The sequence below is a fragment of the Sminthopsis crassicaudata genome, chromosome 2 (assembly GCF_048593235.1).
Source record: "Sminthopsis crassicaudata isolate SCR6 chromosome 2, ASM4859323v1, whole genome shotgun sequence".
Classification (NCBI taxonomy): Eukaryota; Metazoa; Chordata; class Mammalia; order Dasyuromorphia; family Dasyuridae; genus Sminthopsis; species Sminthopsis crassicaudata.
In genome coordinates this window covers 531,084,038-531,103,159 of record NC_133618.1, presented here as the reverse complement: position 1 = coordinate 531,103,159, position 19,122 = coordinate 531,084,038, and the positions used below count along the sequence as shown (strand labels likewise).

Below are 19,122 nucleotides of genomic sequence, written 5' to 3'. Positions count from 1 at the left end.
GTTAAATGTGGGTCCATGCCTAGTTTCTGCCATACTAATTTCCAATTTTCCCAGCAGTTTTTGTCAAATAATGAATTCTTATTCAGAAGTTGGGATCTTTGGGTTTGTCAAACACTAGATTACTATTTTTATTCACTATCTTGCCCTGTGAACCTAACCTATTCACTGATCAACTAGTCTATTTCTTAGCCAATACCAGATGGTTTTGGTGACTGCTGCTTTATAATATAGTTCTAAATCAGATACAGCTAGACAACCTTCATTTAATTTTTTTTTTCATTACTTCCCTTGAAATTCTCAACTTTTGTTCTTCCATATGAATTTTGTTGTTATTTTTTCTAAGTCATTAAAATAGTTTCTTGGGAGTCTGATTGGTATAGCACTAAATAAATAGATTAGTTTAGGGAGTATTGTCATCTTGATTATATTCGCTTGGCCTATCCAAGAGCACTCAATGTCTTTCCAATTATTTAAATCTGACTTTATTTTTGTGGCAAGTATTTCATAATTTTGCTCATATAATTCCTGACTTTCCTTTGGTAGATATATTCCCAAATATTTTATACTATCTACAGTTATTTTGAATGGAATTTCTTGTTGTATCTCTTGCTGTTGGATTGTGTTGGTAATGTATAAAAATGCTGAGGATTTATGTGGATTTATTTTGTATCCTGCACCTTTGCTAAAGAATTATCTCTAATAGTTTTTTAGCAGAGTCTTTGGGGTTCTCTAAGTATACTATCATGTCATCTGCAAAGAGTGATAGTTTGATTTCTTCATTACCTACTCTAATTCCTTGAATCTCTTTCTCGGCTCTTACTGCCGAGGCTAGCGTTTCTAGCACAATATTGAATAGTAATGGTGATAGTGGGCAACCTTGTTTCACTCCTGATCTTACTGGGAAAGGTTCCAGTTTATTGCCATTACATATGATGTTTACTGACAGTTTTAAATGTATGCTCCTTATTATTTTAAGGAATAGTCCATTTATTCTTATACTTTCAAGTGTTTTTAGTAAGAATGGAAGTTGGATTTTATCAAATGCTTTTTCTGCATCTATTGAGATGATCATAGGGTTTTTTTTAATTTGGTTATTGATATAGTCTATTATGCTAATATTTTTCCTAATATTGAACCATCCCTGCATTCCTGGTATAAATCCCACTTGGTCATAATGTATTATCCTGGGGATGATTTTCTGTAGTCTTTTTGCTAATATTTTATTTAAGATTTTAGCATCAATATTCATTAGGGGATTCTATTTTCTTATAATCTTGTCTCCAAGGGAGTGTTTTATTGGAAAACAAGACTTTGAAATAGGAAACAGTAATTTGAGAATTTATTTATACTTCCAAAATGTGGGTCTGTTACACCCCTACTCAAGAAGATCCATTGTATAATGATCGCCTCTAAGATTAAAATATAAACTCCTGGCATTTAAATTAGCCTCCAGGTTTTCTTCCTTCCTTCCTTCCCTTTCCTCCTTCCCACCCTCCTTTTTCTTTTACTTCCCTATACCCCTTTTCTCCTTCCTTTCCTTCCTTTCCTTCCTTCCTCCTTTCCTTCTTCTTTCCCTTCCCCCTTACCCCTTTTCTCCTTCCTTCCCTTCCTTCCTCCTTTCCTTCTTCTTTCCCTTCCCCCTTTTCCCTTCCCCCTTCTCCCTTTCCTTCTTCCCTCCTTTCCTACCTTTTTTAAATTTCAGTACTATTTTATTTTTCTAATTACATGTAAAGATAATTTTCAACATTCATTTTTGAAAGATTTTCAGTTTGAAAATTTTTTCCCCCTCGCTCTTCTCCCCAGGATTAGCGAGCAATCTAATGTAGTAATACATGTTAAATTATTTAAAAATATTTTCCATGTCAGTTATGTTGTGAAGAAAAATCAGAAAAAAAGGAAAAATTGCAAGATAAAATAAAAATAAACAACATCAAAAGAGGTGAAAATGGTGTGCATTGATACACATTCATTCTCTGTAGTTCTTTTTCTGGATGTAGATGGCATTTTCCAAGTCTGTTGGAATTGTCTTGGATTTCTGTACTACTGAGAAGAGTAAGTGTCATAGTTGATCATCATATAATCTTGCTTATTTGCTTACTGAATACTCATGCAAAATTAGTTTTAAACATTTACCCTTGCAAAACCTTGTGTTTCAAATTTTTCTTCTTCCCTTCTCCCCACCTCTTTCCCCTAGACAGCAAATAATCCAATGTAGGTTAAACGGGCAGTTTTTTTAAACACGTTCCACATTTAACATGCTGTACAAGAAAAAACAGATCAAAGGTGGGGGGAGGGCTGAGAAAATAAGCAAGCAAGCAAACAACAATAATAAAAGGTGAAAATACTATGTTGTGATCCACATTTAGTCTCCATAGTCCTTTGTCTGGATGCAGATGATACTTACTGTTGAAAACAGCCTGATCTATCACAGTTGATCATCACATAATTGTGTTGTTGCTGTGTACAGTGTTCTTTTGGCTCTATTCACTTCACTTAGATAAATTCATATAAGCCTTTCCAACCTTTCTGAAATCAATCTGCTGATCATTTCTTATAGAATAATAATATTTCATTACATTCATATGCCTTAACTTATTCATTCAGTTATTCCCCAACTGCTGGGCATCTGTTTAGTTTCTAGTTCCTTGCCACCATAAAAAGGACTGCCACAAAGATTTTTGCACATGTGGCCCTTTTCTATGATCTCTTTGGATTACAAACCCAGTAGTGGCACTCCTGAACCAGCTCTCTGACTGATCAGATACTCTTTATTCTAGTCAGACTGGTCCATTTGCTATTCTTCATGCATGATAGTTTATCTCTTGTCATTTTACCTTTTCAAAGGTTGTTCCTCAGACCTGAAATGTTTTCTCTATTCTCCTTTGCCTCTTGGAGCTTCTAATTCTCTTAAGGCTAATTTTTTTCAAGTACTATTTGAAGAATTCAAGAAACCTTTTCCATAGGATAGGACGCTTGGCACACATGCTTTAGGGTTGAAAGATTTGGGTTTGTTTGATTCATTCTGGATTGCTGATGAAGTAGAATTGAGATAGAGGTCAAAGTTGAGGAGTTCTTCAAAGAAGTATGAAACCCTGGGTATTGGCATAAACATGATTGGTGAAATCACTTATTATGATGCCATTGGATGGAAATGGAGAGATGTATTAATAAAAAAAAGTTCTTGAGGAATGTGGGACACTGTCCTTGGAGGTTAGTAGACTGAAGCTGTTAAAAAGCAATTGGGAAAACTTGTAGTATGTGCTAAAGAAAAGGAAGAAATTGAGATGCTGAAAAAGTGATTATATTGGGATGGAATTTCCCAACTTTTATACTTCATTGTACTAATTGGGTAAATTGAATGATTGGTGTCTTTTTTAGTGGGGATCAGGAAAAAACATTAATTGGGAAAAACTAGATTTCATTTAAGATACAGTTCAATTTTATAAGCAGTTAATGATAAAGAGCTGGGGCACAAAGGGAGACCATGCCTACCTCATTATTTTACATTTTGCCTAGAATCATTCTTTTGTCTTTCAATTTACCTTTCTATTGACATTTTTCCTGAAACTTTTTTTTCCCCTAGAAAAACTTTTGTTGAATTTAACCTATATAGTATGTGGTAGTAAGGGATTTATAGCATAGTTTTATTTGTTTTAAATTGTTCATCATTCTTCTTAACCCTGACCCTATTGTTTAAGGTAGAGAGAGAAGCATTTTTAAATGCAGACATTTCTGACTTTAAATAATTTTGAATATTTCTTTGTAAACCATTTTTTTACATAATGAAGATTTGCCTGATTGTAAAGAAGGGAGGGAGAAAGAATAGAAAGAGACCATTGCTGGGGTGAGGACAGAAAAGTGAGAGAAGGCCCACTGAAACTGAAATCACCAGCTATGTCTGGACCCAACCAAAACTTGAGAGGAAAAAGTTGCAGATATGTGGAAGGGCACCACTAGCGACCCAGACAGGACAGGATGGACAGCAGAAGAGGCAGACATGAAAAGGAAACTACTCCTGACACTTTAGTTCCAGAACAGGCTGCACTCATTTTGGACTTCTTTGGCTTATTTACACATGCTTCCAATAAACTTGTCTTTGGGAAATCTTATCATTTTGCAAGATCTAATATGCCTTGGTATCAAACCTCATTGATATCCTCTGCCCCTCTGATTGGAAAATGGAATTGGACACACTCCCCAGTGTCCATTTAAAGAGGGGAGACAGGAGAGACATTTCCTCATTTCCTAATTGGTTTCACTAATTTTGGATTTCTTTGACTTCTTCACCATGCCCTATTGCCCAGGTATACCAGTTTTAAAAGAATGCTTCCACATTTACTTCATCTGTAAAATAAAGTGTTTGTACAATCTGATCACTGAGATCTCTTTTAATGATAGATTTATGATCCTTTAAAAATCATATCCTTAAAATTGTAAATGCAAAATCGGTCCATGATATGTTAAATATAAGTATTAGATAACAGAAAAAAATGAGCTCTATGATTTGTAAAGATTTAATAAACTTAGATGTATGATTTTATATGTTAATAATTATCTTACTAGTACCTGTTTTGCTGCTAAACTCTGGCTATTTTTCCTAATCATCATTACATCTGTCAGATTAACATTTACAATAGAATTTAGTATTAAGTTTTGTCATTTTGCATTGTGAAATTTTTCATAAACTAAAATTTGAGTTCATATCTTTTCCCCTTAGCTTTCTAATTTTCATTTCAGCCTGTCATGCTACTTGTAATATTTGGCATAACAAAAAAAAGTTAATTAGCTATTATTGATTGAATATCCTTGTTGTTATTTTGTTGGTTCACTTACTCAGCAAATATTTACTCAATATTAAATGGATCATTGTAGAGGCAGCATAATATAATGGTAAGAGCCTTGAACTTGAAGTCAGAAATAGTTGGGTACAAATTCTGTCCTTTAAATATTTAGTAGTATGTGACAGTGAACAAGTCACTTAACTTTTGTTGCCTGAGAAATCACTCTCTAGTTCTTAACTCTTCTAATTCCTAGGTTGTGATCTGTTCCCACACAAGAGTATCCCATAAGTGTACTTACCTAAAGTTTGTCCAAAAGTTTAAGACATAATCTTAATCCTTCAAAGAACTTACATTGTAATTAAGAAGATGGGCATTATAACATAATAATGGAACTGCATTATCAAGTCTATGAAAAGATACTTTGTAAGCTCCTATTTATAAATAAGAATTTTAGGTAAGAAAGGAATATTTAATATGTATAACTCTTGTAGAAGAAGGTTAAGGAAGCATGACATGATTATAGGCTTTATAGTCAGATGGACAAAAAAAGCATATTTGAAGAATGGTGAGGAAAACAGTGTGCTTGGGTAAGAGTGTTCATTTTAAAGGGAGGTAGAAAGTAATATTGAAGATAGTGTGGATAGATTATGAGCCATTTAAATATTAAATTGCTTCAACAGTATTTAACTGCCCCATGTACTTAGCTTCAGGCCTTTCTGTATTTCATTTTTTTCTAACTATAAAATTAGAGCATGAATTAGATAATTTTAAAATTTCTTATGATCACGTCCCTTCTGACATTCAATATACCTTAGCAACACATAGTTAGATTTAGACTAAATGATAGTTTTTTTCCCCTTAGAACAAAATTATAGGTTTTTATGTTAAAAATGTAGAGGAAATTTCATTAGTTCTTATTTATATATTTACAAGCAAATACATAAAGCATGTTCAGTTGTTTCAGTTGTGTTTGACCATTTGGGATTTCTTAGTAAAGATACTGGAATGGTTTGCCATTTCCTGCTCCAGCTCATTTTACAGATGAGGAAACTGAGGCAAACAGGGTTAAGTGACTTGCCCATAGCTATGTCCCATAGCTAGTAAGGGTCTGAAGCTAGATTTTAACTTAGAAAGATGTGTCTTCTGACTCCAAGCATACCACTCCATTCACTGTGCTACCAACTGCCCATTTTTTGGCATTATTTTAAGTTTGTTTATAGAATTATACCCTCTCCTTTAGGAAGAGCTAGCTCTAACACCATAGCTAGCCAAACTAACATAGTCTCTTAAGTATTTCTATAGATTTAGTGAATAGATAGGTTGAAAAGACTTTATCTTTTAGTAGCAGATAATTTAGAATATGATATAAAATTACTGATAGGATTACCCTTTTAAAAAGCTAGCTTTCTCTTTCTGGCACAAAGAGATTGATCAGAGCCTAAGTCCTCATTCTGGCTGCTGGAGAAAGGGTAGTTGGAGGCCAAGTTCCTCTTTCCAGTTTTAGTATAGTTGTGGACTCTGTTAAGGAAGATGAATGGTGACTGCCAAGCACTGATCATAAGTTCCTTTCTCTGAGTACCTGGTACTGTCTGTACCTGTATAGGTATAGGATTAAGAAAGTCTAGGAGGAACTAATTAGTTGTGGAACTAGGAGGAACTAACTAGGAGGAACTAACTAGTTGTGTTTTTCTTAATTTGTTTATAAAATCATTCTTTTTTTCTCTTTTTTCCTTTCTTTCGTAGTGGGGGTTATAAGTAACTTGCTCAGGGTCACACAGCTAGAAAATGTTAAGTGTTTGAGGCTAGATTTGAACTCAGGTCCTCCTGACTTCAGGGTTGGTGCTCTTATTTACTGCACCAACTAACTGCTCCTGTAATATCTTTCTTTACATCTAGATCATGAACCCATTTTGACCTTATCTTGGTATGGTGTTAGGTGTTAATCTATACCTAGTTTCTGCCATACTGGTTTCCAATTTTTCCAGCAGTCTTTGTCAAATAGTTAGTTCTTATCCCAAAAGCTGGGGTCTTTGGGTTTGTCAAACATTAGATTACTATGGTTATTGATTATTTTATACTGTGAACCTAATGAATTCCAGTAATCGACTATTCTGTTTCTTAGCAGTAAGTACCAAATGATTTTGATGAACACTGTTTTATAATATAGTTTTAGGTCTGGCACAGCTAGGCCACCTTCATTTGCATTTTTTCCATTAATTCCCTTGAAATTCTTGACCTTTTTGTTCTTCCAGGTGAACTTTGTTATTATTTTTTCTAGCTCTGTAAAATAATTTCTTGGGGATTTGATTGGTATAGCACTTTAATAAGTAGATTAATTTAGGTAGTATTGTCATTTTTATTATATTCCTTTGGCCTATTCAAGAGCACTTGATATTTTCCCAATTCTTTAGAACTGACTTTATTTTTGTAGGAAGTATTTTGTGTTCATATAGTTCCTGACTTTGCCTTGGCAGGTAGACTCCCAGATATTTTATATTATCAACAGTTATTTTAACTGAATTTTCTCTTTGTATCTCTTGTTGCTGGACTTTGTTGGTAACAGGTATCTATGTCTTTTAAAGGTAATTTTGAAGCTTATTTTTATCTTTTACTAAAGACTTAAGCAATTTAAAACAATTTTAGTTTCTTTTTGTTGACTTTTTTTTTTGGTCATCCTTAAGTTTTATGTTGTCTTCATTTGTTCTTTTTCTTCCCCTACTCTGAGAACCATCCTGGTAAGAGCCAGCTAGATGCGTCAGTGGTAAAGCACTGGTGCATGGTATCTGAAAAATCTTGAGTTCATATCCTGCCTTAGGTTTTTATGACGCTGGGCAGATCATTTAGCTTCTGCCTCAATTGTAAAATAAAGATAACAACACCAGGCCTGCTTTTAGGGTTGCTTTAAAGATTAAATGAAATAATATTTGTAAAGCACTGGCACATATTAAGTAATTAATAAATGTTTTTTTCTTCCATTCTTTTAAAGAAAGAATACAGAAAAAAAGGGAAGTAATTTAGCAAATCAAAATACTAATCATGTTTGACAGTGTGTATAGTATTCTCCACTCACCTTTGCAAATAAATTAGGGAGGTACACTTCTTTATGTCTAGAATCCTCCCTTAAAATCCTTAAATTTCCATCAAAGCTCAACTCATTTTCTGCAACTGCTTTCCTTCTCTAAATTAATCCTGTCTATGTTTTGTGAACTATGCCATAATGTGGTCGATAGAGATCTGGCTAAGAATTAGAGAAGAATTGGGTTCAAGTCGCATCTGTGACACAAATGGGGAAATGGTGATCCTTGGCAAGTTATTTAACCTTTCAGTGTCCCATGGCAGTTCTCTAAGACCTTTAGTAATTGAACAAATTCTTATATGTACTAGTAGAAAGATTCCCTATACCAAGGAAATCCTATGTCTTATCTAAAAAAATTCTAAAATACTTATTTTGTTTATACCTGAACTGAGCTGGGCTGGGCTGAGTTTAAAATGTCAATTGGGGACAAAGACTATAGTACAGGGGTCCTCAAACTACGGCTCTCGGGCCAGATGCACCCTGCTGAAGACATTTATGCAGCCCACCAGGTTAAGGCAAAATCAGACCGGAAGTGAAGTTCGACCTAAACTTGCTTTAGCAACACATACTTCCGGCACTGGAGACAGTGTCCGGCCCTCCAACAGTATGAGGGACAGTGAACTGGCCCCCTATTTAAAAAGTTTGAGGACCACTGCTATAGTAGTTCTGCTTTTGTAGCCCTAGTACCTAATCTAGTTTCTGGCATATAAAGAAGTACTTGTTAAAAATGAAATTTTTTCTCCAGGTTGTTTTGATCATTAGATGGTTCATTAGATTTAATTTGACTTTAAACTTATGACTTTCATTTTGTCCCATAAAGTATATCATTAGCAACCAGGGTTAAAGTTCTTATTTGGCTCACTGATAGAACAAACTAATATAGAGCAAAGGTCAAAATTTTTTTTAAGAAATAAGTTTAGTGTCACAAGGAAGAAAAGAAGAAATTTCAGCAGAACTGATCATATATTTAAAATAAATTGAATTATGTATGATTTTCCATATCTATTGACTTTTCTCCCTATTATGGTGGTTGTACTTTCCATTTCCCATGGTTATAGCTCCTGCGTATGTTTGTTTGACTATAATCAGTTCATGCTATACTTCTCTTCATTCTTCATATTTTTTTTTAAACAACACAGTAATAGGTCCTTTATTTGTGTACCACAGTTTGTTCTCTAATCATGTGAGTACATGTTTCATTCTTAAATTGATAAGTATTTGCTTTGTTTCAAGATCTAAGCTAACAAAATGCTGCTGCTGTTGCTATAAAATACTGTAGTTGTAGGCCTTAATTTTTTTTTTTTTTTGGTCAGTTACTTGTTGGGTATATTAATAGTGAACTCTCTGGTCAAAAAGTACATTATAGGTGCTTCATTTTAATTTTAAATGACTTTCTGGAATTGTGTCATTTCACACATCTACCAGCAATGCATTAGTTTGTCTGTCTTCCCACAATTCCTGACATTTACTCTTTCCACTTTTTTGGTCACATTTGTTAATATACTTCAGTATAAGATGAAATCTCAGGGTTGTTTTGAATCAAATTTCTCTTCCTATTAGAGATTTGAAGCCTTCTTTCACACGGTTGTAAATAGTTTGTTTTGTCTACCTATCCTTTTGACATACACAGAATGAGAAAGACAGGTTTAAAGAAGATACATGTTTAAATTTTAGACTACTTAGCTGTAAATAATGAAAGAGAGTGCAGGATATGACATATTGCCTGACACATTAAGGGGAAGAAAAGAATTGGTGAGGTTGAGAAATTTGGTCATTTGGCTTGGTCTAATATAGTGTTGGGATGAATTTGGGAAGCAAGGTTTACTTATGTGTATGTGTATGCACAGTTATAATTGAGGTATGTAATTCAGAAAGTTCCTTTATTCAAATGCTAAGTATAGCATATAAAATTTTGTCTCTATATTTTATAATTTTATTTTTGCATAAAGAATAGCTTGTTCAGAGACTTGAGTAGATTTCTATAACTCTCAGTTCATACTTTGCTAGTTTTAAAAATTGTTTGAAATTGGAATCTTCTTAAATTCAATTTTCTTCCCTCACTTTGCAGACATTTCAACTTACGAATGAAGAGAGATACATCCCTTTTCACTGATGACTTTAAAGTAGTAATGTCAGATCAAATACTTGATTATGATACCTCTCACATTTACACTGGACACATTTATGGTAAGTTCAACATACTCTCCTCCCTTCCCTTCTCCCCACCCCCTGCAAAATAAAAAAAAAAAAACAATAAACAAATCAAATCAGGTAAATGAGTAAATTATTTTAAAAACTTCATTTAGAAGGACAAAAATGTTTCTGCAAAAGTGAATTTTATGTGAATGCTGTTGTCTTGAACATTGCCTTTTTAAACTGTAGAGTATAAGTTCCTGTTCTAATGTTCCAATTTGATTGTAAAGTTTATTTCAGTTCCGAATTTTTTATTTTTGGATGATTTGTAATAGAAGGCTAGAAAACGTATGAATTTTCTTTTATCATGCCATTAAATTTTAAAGGCAAAAATTGGCAATTAAATCTTTTTAGAAAGATTCAGTAATATCCCCCTTATCTGGAGTTCTTATTTATAACACTGTTAGAAATCCAGAAATAGGTTAAGACCAAAAGTTGTGGCAGAAAAAGAGGTCTGAGGGAGATATTGATATAGTTTTTAGATTCCTATACAAGAATTGACTGAGAAGTTTTATACTTGTAACATTGGTCAGTCATATAATAAACGTTTGTTAAGAACCCACTAGGTGTTGGAGAAAGGAGAAAAGAAAAATATCCCTTTCCCTTTAACAGTTTGTATTCTAACGAGAGAGTCAACACAACATTTATAGATGTATATAGAACAGATACATAAATTCATTTTGAGAGGAAAGGTACTGACAGCTGGATGGAGTGGCAGAAGGATAAGATTATGTAGAAGGTAGTACTTCAATAAATACTTTGTAGGCATAGAGGATAGTCTATCAAAAATGGGAGAGAAAAGTGTTGCATAGTGAAAATAGCAAGACAGAAATTTTGCTTAGTAATGTGTAATAAGGTTAGAAAGATAGTTTAGGAACAGTCTGAAAGATTTGAAAAGCCAAACAATGGAGCTTACATTTTATCTTTGAGTAGTAAGGAACCATTCTGGCTGATTATAAAGATTGGAGAAATCATCTGAGTTGAGATATTATTATAAACCCTTGTTTGATAAGGTCACTAAATGAGAAACTATAAAGAGAAAAAGAGAAGACAATCCATGATAGAGCAGTGGAAATTGAGAATAATCAGGAGAAGATACCAATGAAAGTGTCTTAAAAAACCCAGAGGGAATAGCAGTGAGAAGATAGTAGTCAGCAATACCTGGTATCACAGGCCAAGAAAGATGATATTTTAAGAAAGATTTCATATTTGAGAAATCATTGTTAACTTTGGAAAGAAGTTTCATATAATGATGGTCAGATACTAGTTTTCAGAGGTTTTAGAAAAATGAGAGAAGAAAGACATTTAAGAAATAAGAAGAGATTTAAAGTAATAGTTTAAAGCTATAACACATTCTAATGAGAGTTTTTAAGAATTGAGATATGTATGAGTTTGTAGGTTAACAGGGAAGGAATCAATAATAGAAATGATAGATAAGAGAAAGAAGATGTTATTGGGACTATTTGGCTGAAGCAGTATAGAAGAATAGCATCTAAGGATATACCAAGAAGGGATGGGAAAAAGATACCTTGTTTTAATCTTTTGAGAAGGAATATTTGAGATGAGATGAGAAGAAAAAGGAGTTTAGAGAAAATGCCTCCTTTATTAGAGAGATATGGTGAAAGTCTTAGTTAAATTGAAGCAGAGGATAGAAAGATGTGGGAAATTTGAGGGAGAGAAAAGATTTGGAATACTTTGGGGAGTAGGAGACAGAACCAGGTAGAAATAAAAAATATTGCCTTGTTACAGGGAAAATATGCTTGAGATTAGATGGTTTTTTGACCTCCAAATTCAGTAGCATGTCATTTAGTTGGGAGGAGATAGAGGTGTGAGTAAAAATTTATCTTTAATATTTGCTGAGACATGTATAATAGCCTGAAATAAGAGCTTTGAGCACAGAGTTGAACTGGTTAATTTAAAGATCTTGTCAAGTTTGGAAAGAAGATATGTAGTATAGCAAGAATACAAGATTGGAAGTCATAATGAGAACGAAGAAATTTAGGAGAAAAACAAGCTATTGAGGAAAAATTGAATAAGAGGTTATGATCACATAAAGGCCTTTCAGAGTTCTTGATCATGAAAGTGAGACATTTTAGGTTCATGGTAAGATTAAGGGGTTTGGAGGACATAGGTTTTGAGAAATAAGTAGTTTGAGGAATTAGAAGTTTTATTATTCAAATGGGGGTGACATTAGCTAACACATTATTGGCGGACTCAGACATCACTAAAATTCATATACTTCCTATAAGTGAAACATATATCTGGAAATAAAGATAGATATGCTCTGTGATGAAGAGCAAATTGATAGTCTTAGTTCTACTTTGATATATCTCCTTAGACCTTATAAGAATGAGAGGAAGATAATAATATAGAAAAAGCACTCAAACATTCCCCCTTTAAATAACTTTAAAATATTGAATTCTGGAGTAAGAGCTAACAAAATATCAGGGTGAAACTTTTTTTATCCTATGACAAATTAGAAGGTTGGAAGGAGAGATTTGTGATTCAGGGACATGGATAGAGGCTGGCTTAGAGCCCACATGATTGCAGTATCAGTGATGGGATCAGGCAGTAGGGACAGGAACAGCAGCAACTTTGGGAGTTTTCAGTCGAGAAGATGGTAAGGTACTCTCACAGCCAGCAAGAAAGAAATTATAGGGGACCCTCTATCTGCTCTGGATGCTGGGCCAGAAGCTGTTTGGCTAATCCATTGCTAATACCACTTTTGGGTCTCAGTTCAAAGGCAGAGAGGAACATTTTTGGTCAAGAAGGAACAGGTTCCCTGTGGAACAGTGATCACTTACAGTTCCAAAGGAGCATTGACCCCGAGAAGCAGTAAGGATGGCAGTCCTGAGACATTAGGAATCTTTTGTGGGTAAGGACCAGATTGCAGACCAGAAGAGCCATGACTATGCCTTTCTGTACATCACATTAGAAGCACCCCAAAACTCCTAGATTCCTAGAACTAATTCTGAAAACAGCAGTGAGAAAAAAATGTAATGCTTAGGACAGATAACCCCCACACCAGGAATATAGTCCAACTTTTACATAAAGTTCAAAGCCAAGAAATAGGCTGAACAATTGAACAAACAACAACAAACAGTATGGCCTTAAAAAAGCTGTGATGGTGACAGGGAACAAGAAACAAATTGTAAAAATAGTGATGTCAAAAGAACTACAAACAAAGCCTCAAAGGGGAAAAACATTGAATTGAACACAAACCCAACAAGAATGCCTGGAAGAGCTTAAAAAAAAAAAAAAGATTTTCAAAATCAAATAAGAATGATAGAGAAAAAGTGCAAAGAAATGAAAATGAGGAAAAGAAAATTATGGAAAGACAATTAACCTCAGTTTGGGGGCAGAGTCAAGATGGTGGAGAAAAGGCAGGGATTAATCTGAGCTTTTCTAAATTTCTTTCCAAACAACTTTAAGTGCCCTGACAAATTCTAGAGTGTTAGATAGAGCATACAAAAAGACTAGGTGAAACGGTTTTCTAGCCCAAGATAACTTAGAAGTTCAGCAAGAAATGATCTGTTGTATTGGGGTGAAAGTGCAGTATAATTCAGTGCAATCTTAACTAGCACCAGTAGTAGATCTTAGAGCAAATGAAACAGTTTGCAGCAGCGATGACTTCCAGATTATTCATCTCATAGGCAGTAAGGAGCAGTCCCTTTGCTGGCATGGGGGTGGGGTGGCAGCACTCGATTGCATTGTCCATATTGGGATCCAGGTTGCAGTCTTGTGTTATATTCCTAGGGTGAAGAAGAGCAAAAACAACAGAGTTGGGAGCTGTAGAGGAGCCAGAACTTTGGTCACAATTCCAGAGCAGAAAAGAATACTTTGTGGCTGCTTATAGACCATTGAATACAAGCCAGGAGTAAATCTACCTGTCTTTAAAATCGTACCACCTTAGAAGAAGTGAAAACTTAACAGGGCCCCAGAATTAGCTCTGAAAACAACTCTACAAAAAGCCCTGAAACTTGGAAAGTTTTTAAACAGAGATAGTTCCAGAAGCAGAGCCCATTTTAGCATAGAGTTAAAAGTCAAGAAATAGTCTAGAAAAATAAGCAAACATTTTGTAAAGTTAAAACTGTTATATCCAAAGCTTCAAAGAAAAATGTGAAATGTTCTCAGGTCTTCTTACCCCCACCCCTGCAATAACTCAAAAAAGGATTTTAAAAATCAAATAAGAGATATAGAGGAAAAATTGGGAAAATAAATTACAGTGATGCAAGAAATTCATGAAGAAGAGCCAATTGCTTGGTAAAGAGGCACAAATAGCATATTGGTGTCCCAATTGTCCTATGTCTCCTCCAACATTTGTCATTTTTCTTTTCTTTGTTATTAGCCAATTTGAGAGGGATGGGGTGGTACCTCAGAATTGCTACAGAAGCAAAACACTTTTGAGTTGGGCAGGGTGAAAGGAGAGAGAGAGTAGAATAATTGAGAGTGGAAGGTGAAGTAGAATGGAGGGAACTATACAGTAATCATAATCAAAAAGTATTTACAAGTTTCTCTGATTAAAAACTTTCGTAAACCATCCAAGAAATACAAGAGGATTATGAGAAAAAAGTTTACTAGAAAAGGAGATATAGAGTCTTAAAGATGAAAATAACTCTTTGAAAATTAAAATTAGTCATGGGGAAGCCTATGTAGCAAAAAGACCAAGAAACAAAACATTATAAAGAATGAAAAATTAGAACAGAATATGAAACATAAGAAAAACAATAGATCTGGAGAACAGATCAAGAAGAGAAAACATAAGAATAATTGAACTACCTGAAAGCTGTGACCAAAAAAAAACCTTGACACAGTAATGCAAGAAATAATCTAAGAAAATTGTCCTGGAGTGATAAGAATGTAAGGGGAAAATAAAAATAGAAAAATAAAAATCAATCAATCACTACCTCAAAGAGATTCTTTGTAAAAAACACATAGGAATATCATTGTCAAATTTTGAAACCTTCAGATCAAAGAGAAAATTTTTCAAGAAATAAGAAGAAAACAATTCAAAATTGCTGGATCTACAATTAGAATTGTACAGGATTAAGCAGCAGCCATTATAAAAAGACCACAGGTCTTGGGATCAGATATACCAGCAATCAAAAGAGGCAGCTGGATGGTACATTGAATATTGCATCAGCCTTGAAATTAGGAGGACCTGAGTTCAAATATGGCCTCAGATACTTAACACTTACCAGGCTGTGTGACCCAGGGCAAGTCACTTAATCCCAATTGCCTGGCAACCCCCCCAAAAAAACAACCCATCCCCACCCCCTCAAGCCCCTGACTTGTTTATCTAATTGTTTTAACTTTCTAAAGAAAATAATTCTTATGACCAGCAGGATGAATAGAGAGGCTTGGAGAGACTTAGATGAACTGATGCTGAGTGAAATGAGCAGAACCAGGAACTCATTACACACTTCAACAACTATACTTTATGAGGATGTAATTCTGATGGAAGTGGATATCTTCAATAAAGAAAAGATCTAATTCAGATCCAATTGATCAATGATGGACAGAATCAGCTACACCCAGAGAAGGAACACTGGGAAATGAGTGTAAACTGTTTGCATTTTTGTTTTTCTTCCCAGGTTATTTTTACCTTTTGAATCCTATTCTTCCTGTGCATCAAAAAAAATTCGGTTCTGCACACATATATTGTATCCAGGATATACTATAACATATTTAATATGTATGGGAATGCCTGCCATCTAGGGGAGGGGGTGGAGGGAAGGAGGGGAAAATTCGAAACAGAAGTGAGTGCAAGGGTTAATGTTTTAAAAAGTTACCCATGCATATGTACTGTCAAAAAATTATACAATTAATTAAAAAAAAAAGAAAAAGAAAATAATTCTTTAAAAATCAGGAAAGTGGAAATTAATTACATCATGAGACGCCTAAAAACAATGGTGGTTGTTTTATCTTAGAAGACCAAAATGATAGTACATTGTACCTAGGTGAAATGTGTGACTGATCAGACCAGTATGAACTTGAAAGGCTCTATCACAGATCCAGCACAGATAATACTTAAGAACCTAGAACCTTATTCATATGAACCTAATTTAAAAGAAGCCATAGTTTATATGATCCAAGAAATAATAAAATAAAATGAAAAGAAAAAAAATAGAAGAAAATGTGAGATATATCATTGGAAAAACAACTATACTAGGTGAAGATAAAGAATTAGTTAATTGTTTGAAACATGATCAAAGAACCTACACATCATGTTTCAACATATATCAAGGAAAACTGCCTAGATATTTTAGAATCAGAGAATAAAATAGAAATTGAAAGAATCCAATGGTTTATGGTGGTAAAAATAAAAGTGAAATGAAAACTCCCAAGAATATCATAGCCAAATTCCAGAGCTTTCAGGTCAAAGAAGTTCAAGCAGACAAGAATACATTATTCAGATATTATGCAGTTATAATCAGGATTGTGCTACCACATCAAAAAAGAAGAGAGCTTAGAATATGATAAACCAGAAGTCAGTAGACCTAGGTTTATGACCAAAAATAATCCACTCCTCAAAATCGAGTATAATAGTTCAAGGGAAAAAATAGATACTTAGTGAAATAGAGAACTTTCAAGCATTTTTGATGAAAAGACCAAAGCTGAGGAGAAAATTTGATTTTAAAATAAAAGACTTATGAGAAGCATAAAAAAATTTCAAATGTGTAATCTATATCACATTGCTTAGCTTCTCAAGGAAAAGAAGAGAGGAAATACAAAGGGAGAGAATTACAAAGGGATTTAAAAAAAAGAACTTAAAAGACGTCTATCATGGGTTTTTTATGGAAAATTTACAGAAAATAAAGAATGATACTGAATGGATTGATAATTTGTACAGATGTAGGATATGCTAATTTTGTTATTTTAATTGCACCCTGAACCTAGAATCATAAATAACCTATTTTTTCCTTTTCATTTTATTTTATTATTTATTGGATCATCTAAATTATGATTTCTTTTAAATTAGGTTCATATGAATAAAGTTCTAGGTTGGTTTGAATTATCTGTGCTCAGTTGTGATAGAGCTTTTCAAGTTCAAATTAGTCTTTTCAGTCACATGTTGTATGTAGGTACAATGTTATCTTTACTCTTTTAAGTTGGTTTGCTAATAGTCTAATATTATTTTCCTCTAAAAATCTCATCTAGAGAGAAAACTTTATATAACACAATGTGGGTGGTTCTTAGGAATTAGAAATTATAATTGAAACTTGAAGATGAAAATGTGTTGTGAAAAATGGTAATGAGTTTTCCTTTCAGTTTTTATCCTTTTTTTCATATGTTCAGGGTCCACTTGGTAGTATTGGTTTGTAGACATTGTGGAAGGCTTTGTAGAAAGTGCATTACTCAGTGGATAGGAATAGAATGTTGGATTTGGCTTTAGGAATACTTGGATATGAATTCTGCCTTTCTTAAATTTTAGCTCATCTGTAGAATGGAGTTAATAATATCACTTACTTTCCAGGCCTCCTCTATTGTGGGGTTTTTGTTTTTGTTTTTTTTTTAATATTATAGCTTTTTATTTACAAGATATATGCATGAGTAATTTTTCAGCATTGATAATTGCAAAAGCTTTTGTTCCAACTTTTCCCCTCCTTCCCGTCAACTTTTCTGCCCACCCTTTCCCCCCGATAGCAGGTTGATCAATACATGTTAAATATGTTAAAGTATAAGTTAAATGCAATATATGTATACATGTCCAAACAGTTATTTTACTGTACAAAAAGAATCAGGCTTTGAAATAGTGTACAATTATCTGTGAAGGAAATAAAAAATGCAGGTGGACAAAAATAGAGGGATTGGGAATTCTTTGTATCTCCCAGAGTTCTTTCGCTGGGTGTAGCTGGTTCAGTTCATTACTGCTCTATTGGAACTAATTTGGTTCATCTCATTGTTGAAGAGGGCCACGTCCATTAGAATTGATCATCATAAAGTATTGTTGTTGAAGTGTATAATGATTTTCTCATCCTGCTTATTTCACTCAGCATCAGTTCATATAAGTCTCTCCAGGCTTTTCTGAAATCATCCTGTTGGTCATTTTTTACAGAACAATAATATTACATAACATTCATATACAATTGATGGGCATCCACTTAGTTTCCAGTTTCAGGCCACTACAAAGAGGGCTGCCATAAACATTCTTGCACATACAGGTCCCTTTCCCTTCTTTAATATCTCTTTGGGATATAAACCTGGTAGTAACACTGTTGGATTAAAGGGTATGCACAGTTTGATAACTTTTTGAGCACAGTTCCAAATCATTCTCCAGAATGCCTGGGTGAATTCACAATTCCACCAATAATGTATCAGTGTACCTGTTTTTCCACACCCCCTCCAACATTCTGCAGTATCTTTCCCTGTCATTCTAGCCAATTTGACAGGTATGTAGTGGTATCTCAGAGTTGTCTTAATTTGCATTTCTCTGATTAGTAATGACTTGGAACATCTTTTCATATGGCTAGAAATAGTTTCAATTTCTTTGTCTGAGAATTGTATGTTCATATCCTGAGGCCTCTTCTACTGTGAGGTTAAAAATAGATAATGTGTGTAAAAACGTTTTTGATCAGAAAAATTTAAAGGTAAGTTTAGAAATTAAAAGAGAAAAACATTTTTCATATAGTTTTTCTAAAACTTACCATGTTAATAAAGAACTTTCATATTTTCCATATTATAGATAGTGAATGTTGATGGAACTAAATTATCTTCTTTTGTACAATAGAATAATATTCTTTCTAAAATGTCATTTACAGATTCTAAAGTTTTTATCTTAATTTGGTACATCTTTAATCCTAATATTTAAGAATTCCTTTTGGCATAAAGCCTTGGTGCATGAATGAAAATAGAAGGCAAGAAATGGTCAAATTGAACAGTACATTGATATACCTGAACTATTGGAAGAATAAGTACAAGGCCTCCATAACAATGATAAATTTTTTATGGAGGATTTATGGATAAGAATTGAACAAGGTTCTGGTTAGAAGGATTACAATCTGAATAATTGGAAGGAATTTCCAAATTGGTGAAATTATAGTTCTTTAAAATTATTAAATATGTTATGAT

General features: G+C 33.7%; 1 protein-coding gene across 2 annotated transcripts in view; it reads left to right on the top strand.

Moving 5' to 3' along the window:
* ADAM10 (ADAM metallopeptidase domain 10) overlaps positions 1-19,122 on the top strand; it is a 142,173-nt gene that overhangs the window by 47,807 nt on the left and 75,244 nt on the right. For both annotated transcript variants that reach the window (XM_074294631.1, XM_074294632.1), the window contains exon 3: positions 9,926-10,044. In XM_074294631.1, coding sequence (XP_074150732.1) covers positions 9,926-10,044 — 119 coding nt within the window. The remainder of the gene's footprint in view (positions 1-9,925; positions 10,045-19,122) is intronic.